This window comes from Poecile atricapillus, chromosome 6 (assembly GCF_030490865.1).
Source record: "Poecile atricapillus isolate bPoeAtr1 chromosome 6, bPoeAtr1.hap1, whole genome shotgun sequence".
Lineage (NCBI taxonomy): Eukaryota > Metazoa > Chordata > Aves > Passeriformes > Paridae > Poecile > Poecile atricapillus.
Genome location: NC_081254.1, coordinates 11,801,227 through 11,816,888, shown reverse-complemented (window position 1 = coordinate 11,816,888; position 15,662 = coordinate 11,801,227). Strand labels below are relative to the sequence as shown.

General features: G+C 35.1%; 1 protein-coding gene across 3 annotated transcripts in view; it reads right to left on the bottom strand.

Annotated features, from left to right (window-relative positions):
• The window catches only part of PARG (poly(ADP-ribose) glycohydrolase), a 61,803-nt gene that overhangs the window by 19,132 nt on the left and 27,009 nt on the right, over positions 1-15,662 (bottom strand). For all 3 annotated transcript variants that reach the window (XM_058841216.1, XM_058841218.1, XM_058841217.1), the window contains exons 9-11: positions 13,968-14,125; positions 3,135-3,214; positions 607-667 (exon numbers count right to left, since the gene is read on the bottom strand). In XM_058841216.1, coding sequence (XP_058697199.1) covers positions 607-667; positions 3,135-3,214; positions 13,968-14,125 — 299 coding nt within the window. The remainder of the gene's footprint in view (positions 1-606; positions 668-3,134; positions 3,215-13,967; positions 14,126-15,662) is intronic.

The following is a 15,662-nucleotide window of genomic DNA, read 5'->3' as shown; positions in this document are numbered from 1 at the left end:
ATCATTTCAGAAACCCCACAAAAACACATTAATTTTAAAACAAAATTCACTCTAACCCAAACTGCTTACACACCTTAAACATAAGGTGGTTTAAAATAAAAAAAAACCAACGAAAACCCTGACAGATTAAAGAAAACACGTTTGCCTTGCAGAAACAAGGTGGGAAAGTCTGACAGTCATTTGTTCAGTTTCTTCACCTTTTACCATAAAACCCCAAAACTGAAGTTTTTCTTGCTCCACAGCAATGAAGCTGCAATGTTTGTGCACATCCTGGTCATCATCCATACATCATTATATTTCCTGTCATTTCTTAAATCAAGCCACCCCTCTCTTTTTTCCCCCCACTCAAGCAATGCCACCAAGGATATGCTGCTGTTTTAAAACTTCAACAACAACTTGCTTGCTTTACAGACAAACATATGGGAAAACTCTGGACACAAACTACTTGTGGCAATTCACCCATTGCCCTCTGTATTTCTTTCTGCAACAGTTCATAGCAAAGATTGTTTTCTGTAGTACTTCTAGACCTGAATCAATTCCAAATGAATGACATTCAGTTATTGAAGACTTAAGAAATGTCTTGCATTGAAAGGGTATTTGACTTACCTCTCCCAGTCTGGAAACTCCTGCAGACACTGCCTTGTAAACGTCACCAATCCTGTAGGTTCTACAGGCAAAGCAACCCCAAAGGAAAAAATATTGAGTGTGGGAGCTTAGCCCTTAGATTATCTTAACTGGCAAGCTTTGAAAACTACAAACATCACTCTTGGTAGATACCAAGAGCTTAACTTTCTTCAAGAGTTCTGATTTTTCCCCTTACAGCCCATGCTCTAAATGAAGACAAGTAACATGAAGACCAAAATATTACTTCTCTTCCCACTTTGTATTTTAAGTATTTTAGTTTTTCCAGATCTAAGAAAAACTATTTCTTACGTGATTTTCACTTTAACAACATTAAATACTACTAGAAAGACCCAGTGTTTGAAGTAAAATGTGCTGCTTTAGAGAAAAAAAGATTGTAAACCTTTAAAATCAACTGCTCAGTGTGAACAGACAATCTAGAGAGTATTCAATCTATGGAAGGAGGAAGCAGCAGCTCGTATTTCTAAGAAAGTCTAACTATGTCAATAAGCAAGCAGTGTTAGCAGATTCCAATTTAAGCAGTTTTTAACCCTGCCAGGATGCAAGTGAAATTCACTGTATTCCAACTAAGAAAAGACTCCCGCCCTCGAGGGAAAAAGAGGAGCTGTTGCTCATTGCATGAAGGATGCAGTATCATCTTTTCTCCTTATTTCACTCAAAAAAGTTCAGTTTTGCAACAGAAAGAAAATATCAACCTTTTATTAGGTGATATAATCTTAATAAAAACTTCAATTAAGACTTATTTCTCTGCTACAGAAAGTCTACTGTGATTTGTGAAAACACTGAGAACACTATGTAAAGCGCAAATGCATCTTTCTAAAAAAGCCTTAACGGGTCCTACACTTTGCTTTAAAATTTAGGTTAAAAAAGGGTTACTTTCTCTGAAGAAAAATACGTAACTTTCAAGCACAGTAATCAAGTGCTCTTTCACAAGGGAATTCTGGTATCAGTTGTGGTATTCTACAAATCAAGCATTCACCTTTTGAGCACAAATTCTTCAGTTTCCACTGTGTCCTTTTACAGAGAACACAATTATTATTAACAATATAAAGAGTCACACAATTATTATTGTAATTTATAGAGCTAAGCTACTTCAGCCTTACTAATTCCTGGGACAAAAAAAAAAAAAAAAGAATAAGAAATGGGATATTTTAAAGTTATGATAGGAATTTTTAATTCAATAAAAGAGCATTCAAGAATATCATTAAATATTATTTAAAGTTATAATGTTATGAAATCTAATATGGTAGCTTCATAAAGCATGTTCCCATCAGATTTCACATGCTCAGGGGCTCAGGAACAGCTGCCTAAATTTAGGATTAGGTTTGCACAAAAACATTATTACTCAAGTATTAGAAAAAGCTGGTACACTGTATCTCTTCTCAGTCCCACACATAGATCACAAGTTACTTTTTACCTCAGAGATTTAGTTCTACTGATACTGCTTAAAGTCTGACAGCTGAAATTGGATATAGCTGCATTTATTTTGATGAAGATGGTCTGAACCAAGTAAGGGGCTTTTATATTTAATAGTTTAAATTATATATTTAATAGTCTTTCTTTTAAAACAAACCCTTCTGAGAAAGTATGAAGTTAATAGTAAAATGCTGATATATAAAGAAAAAGTTCTTAAAAAAATACTTTTGTATGGGTATTGCTGCACATCTGATGTATGCTACTACAGTAAAATCTCTTTCTCCCAAAAATGCAATATATAGTAGTATATATGTATATATGGTAGTTATCACAAAAATAAATCTGTTTTTGAAAGCTTATGCAAATGTTCAAATCTCTGGTAATAACAGAAGATCTGACTATGCACTAAATTCTCCAAGAGCAGGAGATATCCCATGTCTTGCTATCATTTGTTTTATTTGAACTGGGCAAACTTAAAAACAGCTTTGCTTTGGAACCATAAAAGGGAAAAAACCTGAAATACCAACACAAGTAGGGGAAAATCCTTCAGAATGACAAGCATTATAGTCAAAAGACTAAATATGCATTCTGCAGGAAAAGTGAAGCTTGACTCGAAATCTTTCAGCTTGTTATTTTCATGGCGTTAATGGTGCCAAGTTCCCTCTACATCCTCACTTTGATGTGGTGAGGCAAGTGGTTGCATATATTACTAGCATTATATATATATATATATATATTTATATCTACACATCTATACAATGATATTCATACACATTTTTATATGTATATCTACAAGGGGCTAAAAATATACCTCTGTATTACACTCACCCCATATATTCATACATATATATTTATATATATTTATCAGAAAAAATAAAATACACTTTAGGCAAATAATTTGCTTGCAAGCATCATAAATATGGTAAAAAGTATCATTAGTATGAACATCAGTGTACTTTGCAAGCTGTCTTTTGTTAAATGTTTTTATCATGCCTGCGTAGCCATTTCTAAATTTAATGGGATTAAGTTTTTCATCTATCTGCTTTGCAGTTCAAAAAAAAGAATAAAGGATATACTTTTTTCTGTGACTCTTCTAAAATAGCAGAAAAGGGTCTTAAGTTTCTCAGGCTTTCTTGGTGACCTCCCTTCAAACAACCTGAAAAACAGGAAATAAAAGCAAATGATTAGATTTCAGGGATATAGTGCAGAGCAATTAATGCTACTTACTAATTGCAATTTGATTTTTTGTAATTATTATGCACACATTTCATTAGCCTTGCATTTAAGTACTGTACTGTTGAAAGAACACTCTAGACAGCCCCTCTGTAATTCATGATTTTAGGACTAATGAGTTTTCTGACTTGCTATATTTCTGATGAAGATGCCAAGTAAATGCTTCTCTCACTTGCACCAATTTCCTAATACCAAGAAATGTAATTTCAGTATAAACATTTTGGAAAGCTTCTCGTTTTATTCGCAACAAATTGAAACATTTAACAGGCCATTATGTGACCAAGGGGTGAAAACATATATGTTGAGGACTCCAATATGCAAATATCACCCTCCTTCCAGCTCAGGAAGTTGGTCAGAAGAATTAATGCAACCTTGTTGCTTTCAAGAGCTGCACTGCACCAGCAGCATTTCCAACGGAAAGAACCTTCCCCCAACAGAAATGGCTCCATCCACTGGGCTGTTATAGACATTTTAACAGTCATTTATAAAAAGCCTAAGCATTAAAAGGAAGGATCCTATTTTTAGTCACTAAGTGAATGTATTCTTTTAAGGTTAGCTGAAATACTTTTACTGCATCATCTATCTTCCAGCAACTTGAACACGCATTACTTCATTTGACTTTCAGCAGAGTGACAAGGCATTGTTATTGGCAACACATAATGGAATTTATCTGGAAGGAAGAACAGCAGTGACTTCAGAAATAATACCCTTTGAATAGGAAGTTTACTAAAAGATGTCTGATCCACTGAAAGCCCTGAGGATATAAGATTCCTCCCCAATAAACAGTCTAAGTAAAGCAATGACACAACATTATTCAGTTGTTTCTGTGTAGTGGAATGACAATCTGCCTTTAAACCAGAATGCTGAGAGGTGAACTGAACTAGATTCAGCAAGGAAGTGAACTAGATTTTTTTCAGCATTTAAAAATCCTTATGATGTATACAGACTGAAGAGATCAATTGCACCTGAAATCTATATTAAGTCCCAGAGGTTAATTTTATTAGCACTTTATTCTTTGAGCAGTGAATTGGGGTTTTAGGAAGGTAAACTCAAGACTTTTACAGTATATTCTAAAATGGGCCTATATGCAAGTTCTACCAAGGCCTTAAGCTTGCACAGGTAAAAAGGAGTTTATAAAAGGAGTTAATGTGCACAGGTGCTGCCTACATTATTCCCAGCCTCTGATCTAGAAGTCTCATTTAGTATGAAGCCTTTAAACTGGTTAATTTATCTGTCAGCCTGATCATGTCTTCACTAATTTTCTGCCTCTTCACATGAAAGTGACATCTTGCTTACGTTGCAAACTCTCAGGAGAGAGTTCTTCATGTAACAAAGGCAATATGTGATTCAGTATAAACAGCAGGCTGGGCAGGAAAGGTGCAGAACTATGCCTGAGGTAAGTCAGATCAAGCTAAAACCAGTCATATTTGTAAATGCAACAGGAAAAGCAAGTGATATTTACAGGATTCAAAAATGATCTGGTCCTATCCCATTAATTTAAATGAGGACATCACACAGCAAAGTTATAAACCTTTTAAGCTTGAACCTTATTTCTGAAATAATCAATGAGGCAAAATTATGAAAATTTTGTTTTTGAAGTAAATATTTTAAAGAATAAAGCTATATGAAGGCATCACTAAGATATTACATAAAATTATTCTTCAAGTGCTGAGACACACATCCAACTAAAAATCCACCCAAAAATCTAAGTAGAAACCACATAATTTCCTGACAGAACCACCTAGGGCCAAAACCCATCAATTTCAATTAAAGAACTCATCCAAACAAAGTGCACTGTAAATCACATGCAAAGCACTGCAAGTCCACTTTCAGGTGAAGTAATTGAAATCTTACTGGCAACTGCATATGTCAGCTTTGTACAGGATGTTCTCACTGCCATGCAATAACTTCAATTTATCAGCTACAGGAACTGAGAAAACCTCCAGGACTCATCACCAAATTCATCTCTGGCTCTCCAGCCAAGCCAGGGGAGTAGCAGTGTTAATCAAACAGGAGACTTCCATAGAGATACATTTAAGTATTCAAGGCCAGAGATTTTAAAACATAAAAAAGTAGATGTGTGAACTTTGTGTTTATGACATTGTAGATTGTTAAAGTCAAAGTGGCTAAACGAAATATCTTTCCTAGCAAATATTCAGACATTTAATTGTTCAGAAGAGAAATCCAATACATGAGAAATAAAATACTAAAAATAGTTAGAACAAATATTGGGAAAATGTAAAACAACTGTCAGTAAACACACAGTAAAGTTACAATGCAACAGTTCATACCATTTCAGCAATTATTACAAAGACACACACATATTTTTGCATGAGCATTTTCCTAAAAAAATTTGGGGTGGAAAAAGAAGCATTTAAAAAGTGCAATCAATATTCTGGCTTTTGCAGTCTTGACTGTCAACTCAAAATTGTCATGTTTGCAACCAACATTTCCACCTTCTAAAGCTGGAGCCAAAAGCTCCAAAGAACCACTCCCAACTCCTTCTAGTGCTGAGGCAAGTGGACTTCAAACTTGCAAGGAACTTCAAAGGGTGCATTGAAAATAACACAGGAGAAAAAATATTTAAGAACATAAAGAGCTTCACAAACGTGACGTTGGCTTGCATGGAGTTTACTGGGGAGAATTTGAACCAGCTTAAGTAAACAGCTCCCAAATACATTGTTTCTAATTAAGACAAAATTAAAATACAGTATTTACCTGTAAAATTTAATTTCCAAGGAGTTAAATTGCTCCCCTGACGGTTACTCTAAGAACTGGCTCCAGCAGGAGCCATTACAGTCATGTGATTTAATCTCCCAGTTCAATAACCTCATAATGATATTTCCATACCCAGGCTGGGCTTCCTTTGAATGTTTCTTTTCAAAGAGAATAATCATGTCTTTACATTGAAGTTGGAACCTATTGTAAGACCCAGAAAGGTGTATGCACTGTAACAATTTGCAAAAATTTGCAGTATGGATCATGCTTCAAAGAATAGCTCCCATTCATAAATCCATGGCATTCCATGGCCACTCTTTGCAGAAGTGTGGATACACAGTTTTGTACTTGTGATCCCTACAATTAACCATGCATACTGTTTCCTCCACTACCCCACAGGCACTAAAAACTGTCTTTACTACTGGACTTGTGTTGTTTCTTATATTTTAGTATCATCTCACTAAAGATAATGGAACATCTGAACAAGTACAAAACATCTTACTAAAACCTGATCTTCTCCTATTAATAAAAGTCAAAGAAGGACTTAAACCGAAGTCATATGGATAGATTAATTTCACCCAGTAAAGGGACTGAACGGGGGAAGGATGGAAAGTTAATGCAGAAATGAAAATATTGGATAGATATTTCCTTCCACTTCAAGAAGACAGCTAATCACTAAACAGTTTTAATCTAAGGTATTGGATGACAAAACACTTGGAAATGAGAATAAACCAAATATCTTGCTTTTTCTATCTTGCTGCATTTCAAGCCTATGCTTACCTGATGTACATACACATGTAGGGGTAGAAATAATATGCTTAAGTATGTTATTATCAAACTTACATTGCCCTCCATATGACTGAGGGGTATTTTGGTTAAGTGGCTGAGCATCCTCAGTTGCTGAGCATCCTCAGTGGGAACCACTGAAATTTCAGGCTGATACACAGCACCCTAAAGGAAAAACTAATATAGTGTTGAATGGTCCAATAACCTCATCATTTAGGACTGCATTAGTTGCACTGGGGAGCACATAAGCATCTCTTCCATCTTTCTCCTGCAATTCCCAACCTCTCGGAATAAAAAAGTGAAGTTCTAGAAATAAAAAAAATATAAAACTCTCTTTTTTCAAAACCAGTATCATATTTCTAATGAAGTATTTTTTGAGCTTTGACTTCCAATACTAAGCACAGCTTATCAAAACAGTTTCAAAAGGACTCTCTCTCAGTATGATTTCACATTTTTTATTCCATTGTGCTCAAGGCAATCTTAGTCACATCCACATTTACAGACTGCCTATAGATATTAGTGTATCAAAGGTCAAGCAAAGCTGTGTGCATTAATGTACACAGAGAGAGAGGAGGCCACCATGTAAGATTTGGAATGTGTCTATAATTATGTGTGCTTATCACACAACTGCATGGGACAGACAACAATTTCATTCTCTAAATATATGAAAGCAAACCTGTTTATCGCATAGGAGTAACTGGAATTACAATAATTATCCATATCCTTTGCCTTCAGCATTTTCTGAGAATGCTGTTTTGTTGACTATTTATTGGGTGAGGTTCCCCCATATAGAAACATATATCTATGTTTTAAAATGGAGTTTTAAATCTCTAAATCTTCACTTCAGTGAAAAAGATAGGAGATAGGACCAGTCAAGGATTTTTCATGAAGACTGGAGCTGCAACAAGTGTTTCATTGCTATAATTTATGCTTTCCTTCCCAAGAGAAACAAACTAACTATATTTTGCGAACAGCAATACCCCAGACCCTCTCTGGTCTCCAAAGTACCCCACAGGGTGTGCAAGACAATCCACTAAACTGCAGAAGGAATATATTTTTGTTTATTCATTTAAAAAAAAACCAAAACATTTTGAAATAGTGGTTATTTCATCCTTATCTTTTATAAATGTTTTGCTTCTTTTATAATGCAATATATTAGTAAAGTATCACATATATATAATTTCTAAGTAAATAAATACGAACACATGATCAAAAATGTTTTACTGATAGGTATGTGTGATCAAAAAAGTTTGGAGACCACTGCCCTAGACAGCTTTAAATATAAATATTTAAACATCAATTAGATAATGCAAGATGAGGAAACTTCAGGAAATTTAAAATGGGGCATTCTTATATCCAATATAAAAAATAAACCCTTACTAGAAAGTCCTGCAATATCCTGAAAATATTTTAAGTGATAATTAGAAGAAAAATTTCATTTTTCATTATATTACAACTTTGCTTTCTGAAATTTGGACTTAATGGAAATCAAAAGCAGAACAATCCAAATGAGAAATTCCTTCCAGAGAGATGCAAAGCAGGCAAATTGACCATCCCTCTGACAAAACAAAAGGAAATGCCACTGTCCACATCTTGCACTTCCTGATAGAAAAACAGAGCACAACCTCAAACAAGTCATGTACAGCAACCTCGGTTCTGCTTTTCTGTGCCTGGTGTGTGCCTCTTCCACTCAACATGAATTCTGTCCTTCTGTATTAAAACTGCCTTCCTTCTCTTGGCTTATAAAGGACATCATTTTAGAGTTTTCTAATTTCCGACATATCAAGCAGGAGAAAAACAAAACATTCAATATTTCAATCTCATGGGCAATTTCTTATTTACTGTGATGTGTCATAGGTAGAAGCTGTCGTCATCTGAGAAGTTATTTAAGAACACTGCACTATTCAACAACCTTATGTTGAATTATAATTTCATCTCTAGATTAAATACTGACTTTTAAGATGTAAACAAAAAAATGGAGCAATGCAATTTTGTTGGGGAATCCAGATGAAAAAAAACTATCTTTTGTCTCAGACACTCCCATATACTCACATCTCTCCTCTCTGTGCTTTTCATTTTGTAGTTCTGTTTATTGTGGCAAGTAACTTGGTGCATTATAAATCTGTTTTAACAAAAGGTTTTGGTGATTTATGAGTCTTAAAACACATCAGGCTGATATCTGATCTTGATGAAATGGTAAGATGGTAACTGCGAGTACTCAACACCAGAGAATAGTGGGGTAAAATGCTTTATCATGGGGATCTAAAATAAAGGACAACCAATAGCATTGTACAGCTAAGTTCTGTTCTACATTATTATATTTACTAAGCTAAAAACTATTCAGATTCAGTACAGTTTTAATCACTGCAGTAATTATGCCAGATTCTTAGTGTCCTTTTGAAGTTGTCTATTTAAAGAATGTTTCCACATTTACCAAACACAAATGTTGATTTAAAATTTTCTACAGAAAATTATACTTGACTTAAAGTAATCTATCCAAGCCTAATCAGTTCACGTGCCCAAAGTAGGCATGACAGAACAAGTTTTGTAGGATCACTGTCCTTTAACTCAGAAAATCTAGAACTACTTATCAGAGGAGCAATAGATCTCAGTCCAAACCAAATTCTCTCAAAGTCATTAGATAATTTATTCCCCAGAGCATATTCATTAGTGTTGTGAAATTGATGTTGTTTATGGAGAGATAATTGCATTACTTGTAAATTAGATTTCAATTCTCCTGCATAAATGTACCATACAGTTTCCCATTTCCTTTCATATATTATATATTCCATAAAAGAAATATATCTTAACTAGTGTGTTTTTCTCCTCATTTCCAATCACTTGAAATTACTTTAAAGGTTTGTTTGATAAAGATGAAGAAATTCAGTCCCAGTGGAATACTGGTGGTTTCAGACCAGAGCATGCACTAATATATGTGCCAGAAGATCTACCAGGCTCATGTTGTTAGACTTACTGCCTTCAGTTCTGAATTCCACCCCAGTGGCTTTGATGAGAGCTATCACATCTCCAGTTTAACTACAGAGTTTTTGAACATGGAAAATGGAAGAGTTCTTCTAACTGGACACAAGCTAAAACAGATCTATAGCAGGTCAAAGACACAGCAGAAGCAAAGCAGGTCCTTGACAAATCCATGTCCTTTCCAGAATTGATTCAATACTGCAGACATTTTTCCTCACATTTTGCTTTCACATATAACCAAACTAGACAGTTTCCTAAATTAACAAATTCTATCATGTCTATAGTGTAATTACAACCATCACCACAATCAACTACTTTAAACTCTGTAACCAACATCATAAATGTAGAGTCAATGTAATTCAGGCTTTACATTCAACCAGAATGCAACTTCCAGGAAAAATACATCAATAAAATAAATAAAATGGCAAATTCAATAATTTATTTCTTTTGTGATGGGTTATTTTGGAATAAAGCTGCACAATCTATTGTGTTCATCGATATTATAGCACTGCTTTTTAAAAAGAAAAATTAAACACTCTAAATTTAGCTTGATATTTTGAAAAGAAGCAATATTTTATGCCATTTAGTATGATCTAATGTCTGGCTACTGAATGGATGCCATTCTATCTACTCAAATTCATAAATATTAAAGCTCTTAAACTATGAATTCCTTTTTATCAACTATATTTGAAATTAATTATGTTATTAATGACTTAAGACTCATAATAGTCCCATCCCTGCCGAGCAAAAAAGGGAGGAATTCAATTAAATTACTGAGTATTTAATGATACACAGGTGACTTTCAGTCTGTAGCAAGATAAGGAAACAAAATTGACAGTCAGTGTCACAACACACCATTAAACCAAGTGCTTCAGTGTCAAAAGAGGAATGGCCACATTGATTCGCCTCTCATTTGGCAAGACTAACAGCAGGAGAGGAGAGGTAAAGCATTGATGATCTAAGTTAATACTAAGATACACAACAGCCTTCCTCCCAATCAGCTGCATTTATGTATCTACGAGTCTTAAATTTTGAAGCATCTTGCAGTGACTGTCTTGTTTTGTCAAACAGATTTCTACCTTGGGGGGAGTAGGGTTAGAACTTACAATATGATAGCTAATAGCACATAAAAGCCTAAAGCAGGGACAAGACTGGGAGGAAAGAAGGAACATATAAGCATTTAAATGTAAAAACTATAATTATTTTATAGTGTATAAAAAGGTACTAATGTTAAAGTCTGCATAAAATGACCTGATAAAAGACTACTGTGTAAAACCAAAAACACAAGAAAATTTACACAGTTGTGTTTCTAACTTAGATGTGGCAAATTTTAGTTTTTCAGTCTCAGAGATTTGAGGGGAGGAATGGGAGCCTTTTGTATGAATGTAGACAGGACATGGATAAAAGAATCAAGGAACACTACCCTTTGCTGAAGAAAAAACCCTCAAATGCTAGCATCTGTGCACTCAGTAATTTGGCTTTGTTAGGGAACAACAGCAGATTATTTTTGATACCTTTAGAACAGAGTCATTCATTCACAGTCATGTAGCAAATAAATTATGCTGAGGAAAGAACTAAGTCTGAAAAAAGCTACAGACCATAATACTGTGGGGACAAAAGGTTGGTGTGCAAACAATCTGTTTTGCCCATCTCTAAGCAGACAGAGCAGAGCAGCAGCCTCCAAAGCCTTTACATCAAAACATTTTTATATCCCAGGAAAAAAGTCACAAATATTTTAACTTCAGTCATTGCCTACTGCCTTTTGAGTACATCCAGCTTCCCAAAAAGCTGAAAACACACTGCAGTGAACCAAATCCTGTCATCTTTACAAGTCTGAAACAATAGCTGAAAACATGATAGCTTACTCTGTCCTTGCTACTAAAGACTTTGCAGGGCAGGAAAATACAGGCTTGAGGGGAAGAAGAAAAGACATAAGATACTATCTATCCTCCTTCTCCACCCTCATTTTAAATTTTAACTAAGTCAGGTTATATACAGTAGCAGAAAACTACACAGTCTTGTAGTACTCTCTGCACAACTCTTCCTTTTGCTTTTATCCTACCAGTCCCACTCTCACTGACACAGTTTCAGATTTTATCCACTGCCTGCCACACCTTGTATTTTACTTCACTAATCTGCTTATTATCAAATTCAAAATACAGGGGGTGTAGGAGTGTGGATTTGGTGCAACAAATGGTTAAGCAAAAAAAAGGAATGGAAAAGGAAATTGTACTTATCTAATAAATGCATAAATTGGCAAACACCAAGGAAGAGCCACTTTTAATCTTCAATAACAAGAGGACATTACCTTCCCTCTTTTCTCCAATTTGGCAACAACATTGTTGTTCCTGCACAAATAAAAATGGCTTTCTAGCCTATATGACTTGAAGCTGAGTATTGCCTCATTCATAATGCAAAAGGAAAGCCTGAAGGTTGTCTGCTCTATTCCCCTTCTAAACAACATTGTGGGACCTTACTATGATAGCACCAGGCAGCCACATCAGAAAACAATGCAGCACTGGAGCAGAGCAGAAAATTCTGAATGCTTAATACTTTATACTGGTCATTCTTTGAGTCCACAGCAGGAAAATATTTGCCTAATAATTTGCCAAGGTTTTTTATTTAGTAGTAGTTTGCAATATTATTGCCCTGAGTCAACCACAAGTAGAGTCAACCACTGTAATACTATCACCTCACATTACTCTGCAATGTTCATAGAGGAGTATATGAATTTACTCCAGCTATTTAACAGTATTTTATTCTGTAGTTGATAAGAAATTATCCAACACGCAAAATTTAACTTCTTGGTTTATAAAATGCTTAAATTACAACAAAAAACAGTAGCTTAAAGTCCTTTAAAATACCACAAAATACAGCTGGAAGTGTGCAGTCAAACAGAACTCCTTCCAGACCTTTCACTCTCTTCTTTCAATGCTCTGAACATCAGTATTTTTTAATGCTATGGTACTTTTCATTTCTTTGTTCTTGGGAACTACTGGTAGAAAAATACATTAAATTGTGTGCCATAATAATGTCCACCCACACTTCTCTTCCGTAACCCACTGCACTCTTGGGATAACCACCAAGACAGTGACCCTGGTCTCTCCTCTGAAATACACAGTATGGACAAACCTGTGATAGCCCTTAAAGGCAGCAGCCACCAAAACCATCATTAGTACATTGGCATGCCTGACAATTTATTCTGGGAAGCCCTAATCTAATACAGCTCTCATAATACACACACACAACTGTGCTGGCTCACAGGCAACACTGTTTTTATATTTAATCTCAGCTGTCAGAGCACATACACTACATCTGCTAACAGTGAGGAATAAGAAAAACTCTAGATCAATAATCGATCCAAGCTTCAGCCTAATAAACTTATCGTTGATCTACACTTGTATGGAAGTGCCAAAAAACAATGGACTCATATTTCTAATCTACAAGTCCATGTGAACCATAATATTCTGCAGCAGAAAATGTCTCCAGCTACTTTTCTCATTTAAAATTGAACTAAGCATATAAATTATAAAAAAGATGTGAAGAAAAATTTCTAATCAAATTTCTAAACAGATTTTCAAATCTGTAAATTAGCACTAAGATTAAAAGAATAAATGTTTGCTTAGACATAGGAGAATCTTTAAGTAAATTCTTATTGTGGCCTTCTTAGGCTAACTTGCAGCAAAAAGAAACGGTTAATTTTAACATGCAGCTCTACAACTGCCTTAAAATAATGGCAAGGATGCTGAAGAACGAAGTCTTATCGATCTGACTTAATGTGCAGATCACCACTGATAACACAGGAGACAACAGAAACGTGGCTGGGGAAACACCAACCTTTAATTTAAATACACACAGAACACTTGAAGCACAACTAAAATATACCATTTGCAGACAATTGGCTTATGAGAAGGCAGGGAATTGCATCAATCTAATTATGCCAGAGCAAGAGGGTGTCTGTGCATGCTCATGGACAAAACTTGGAAAATTAATAATATATTCCTGTGCGCAATATCCTTTCTTACATAGATTCACAGTCTTCTTCTCCCTTAGAGGTAATAGGAAAAAAAACAACTAAAAAGGAAACTAGTGAATTTAGTGAAAGGAACATGGAGCAAATGAGTTTCTTCCCAAAAGGACAATACTATTTTCATGGCAGGGTTATCAGGTTCATTTACTGCTGAATGCCATACCTGTTGAAGTTAATGTCTGGATAACTGGAATACTCAGACTTCATCTTCGCATTGCGACGTGGAAAAGTACAGAAGAAAGCATTGGCCAGAAAACTGGCGATCTGTTCCTGTGACATTGTGATGGAGTGATTCATCTTTTGTTTCAGCAGAGGTATTGGCTACCAACAAAAGAAATGAGGGGGAGGAAGGGGCAGGGGAGAAAGGAGAGAAGGAGAGAGAAGAATAATTAGCTTACCCTTTTTGAAAGAAAAAACAGAAGCATAAAATTACATTTGTTATATTAGAGCAAGAGTAATTTAGACCATTGGTACAGCCTTTAATCAGCAGCACTGTTAAAGTCAAGAACAGTTTATTCTAGACAATTCAGAAAGAGGTTGCCTGGCAAACTGCAGATTTCTAATCAATAATAAAAGGATCAGGAAAACACAACTTAACAAACAAAACCATCAGGAATGCAGAGGGGGAAAACAGATGGGATGTTGCAAATCCCAGGCAATGTTAAAAACCGAAATAAAAATCCACTTTAAATAGCTGCATAGTTAAGAACCCTTAGGGAATGCTTTCAGCTACAATAACCAAGTTTTGAATTTTACACAGAAACATGGAAGTCATGCCACAGATCATAACTCTATGACTTGCTTTGAACATTTTTTCCCCTACTTGAAGAAATAACACTGATGGTATTTGTAGAAAGTGTGTAATTATTCATTCTTCTATAATCAGAATGAACAAAAAGCTTAGCTTCACTTTGGTCTTCAGTTTGAAGTTTTATTTTACACTGGTCAGGGTTTCCTTAATATAAAAAGAAATAAAGGAGCAGAGGGAAGAAAGAACTCCCCAACTTCAAGCATTAGATATCCTTCATTTTATGAGGCATTAGCCTTCTGATTTTGAGCTTTGGCTCACAACATCCATGGTATTTTATTTTTTTAATTATGTGACAATACGGAGCATGGCAGGGGTACATAATTCTGACTGCTGAGTCCAGTAACCACTACGACAAACCAACTTGACAGGAGAAAGAGAATAGAGTTTTCACCTTCTTCCAAAATTCTCAGCCATCATAATTAGCTGAGCTCCAGTACAGCTTCATTTTCATCCTTCTAGCTCTGAATACAGAAACTGCTGTTGATTTAGACCATTGAATACACAGCTCTGTTTACTCCAGAAAGCAAATAAGTTTTCCTTCATTCTTATAACTACTACAGTCACATTCACTGAATCTCATTCTGTCTTCCGGCTATTTAATTAACAAGCTATATTATGATGTCTGAAGTTATACACCTAGAGGGGGAGAGAAGCCTGACAAGCTCACTCTAATAAGTTCTAGAAACCTATAAAAACAGAATATTTTGGATAATGTTGTACTGGAACAAATTTATCTTTATGTCTAACCAAAAATTGAGTCTGACAGAGATCTTCACAATTTACATTGCCAAGCAGTATGTGATCTCTTAAAGTCTTGCAAGTCTTGTGCTTTACTTGTATTCAGAAACTTCATGGCATTTTCAAACAACTTCCCTCATCGAATTACCAGCAAAAAAAAAAAGTAAGATATATTCATAGATTGAAATTACGTATCTACTTCAGGCCCCCTGCAGCATAAAAAAGTAGGGAAAGATTTTCCCTGCTTATTCCCAACAGAACCAATTTAGAAAATGGTAACAAAGGAGTTGACAAATTGTTGTCACCCTA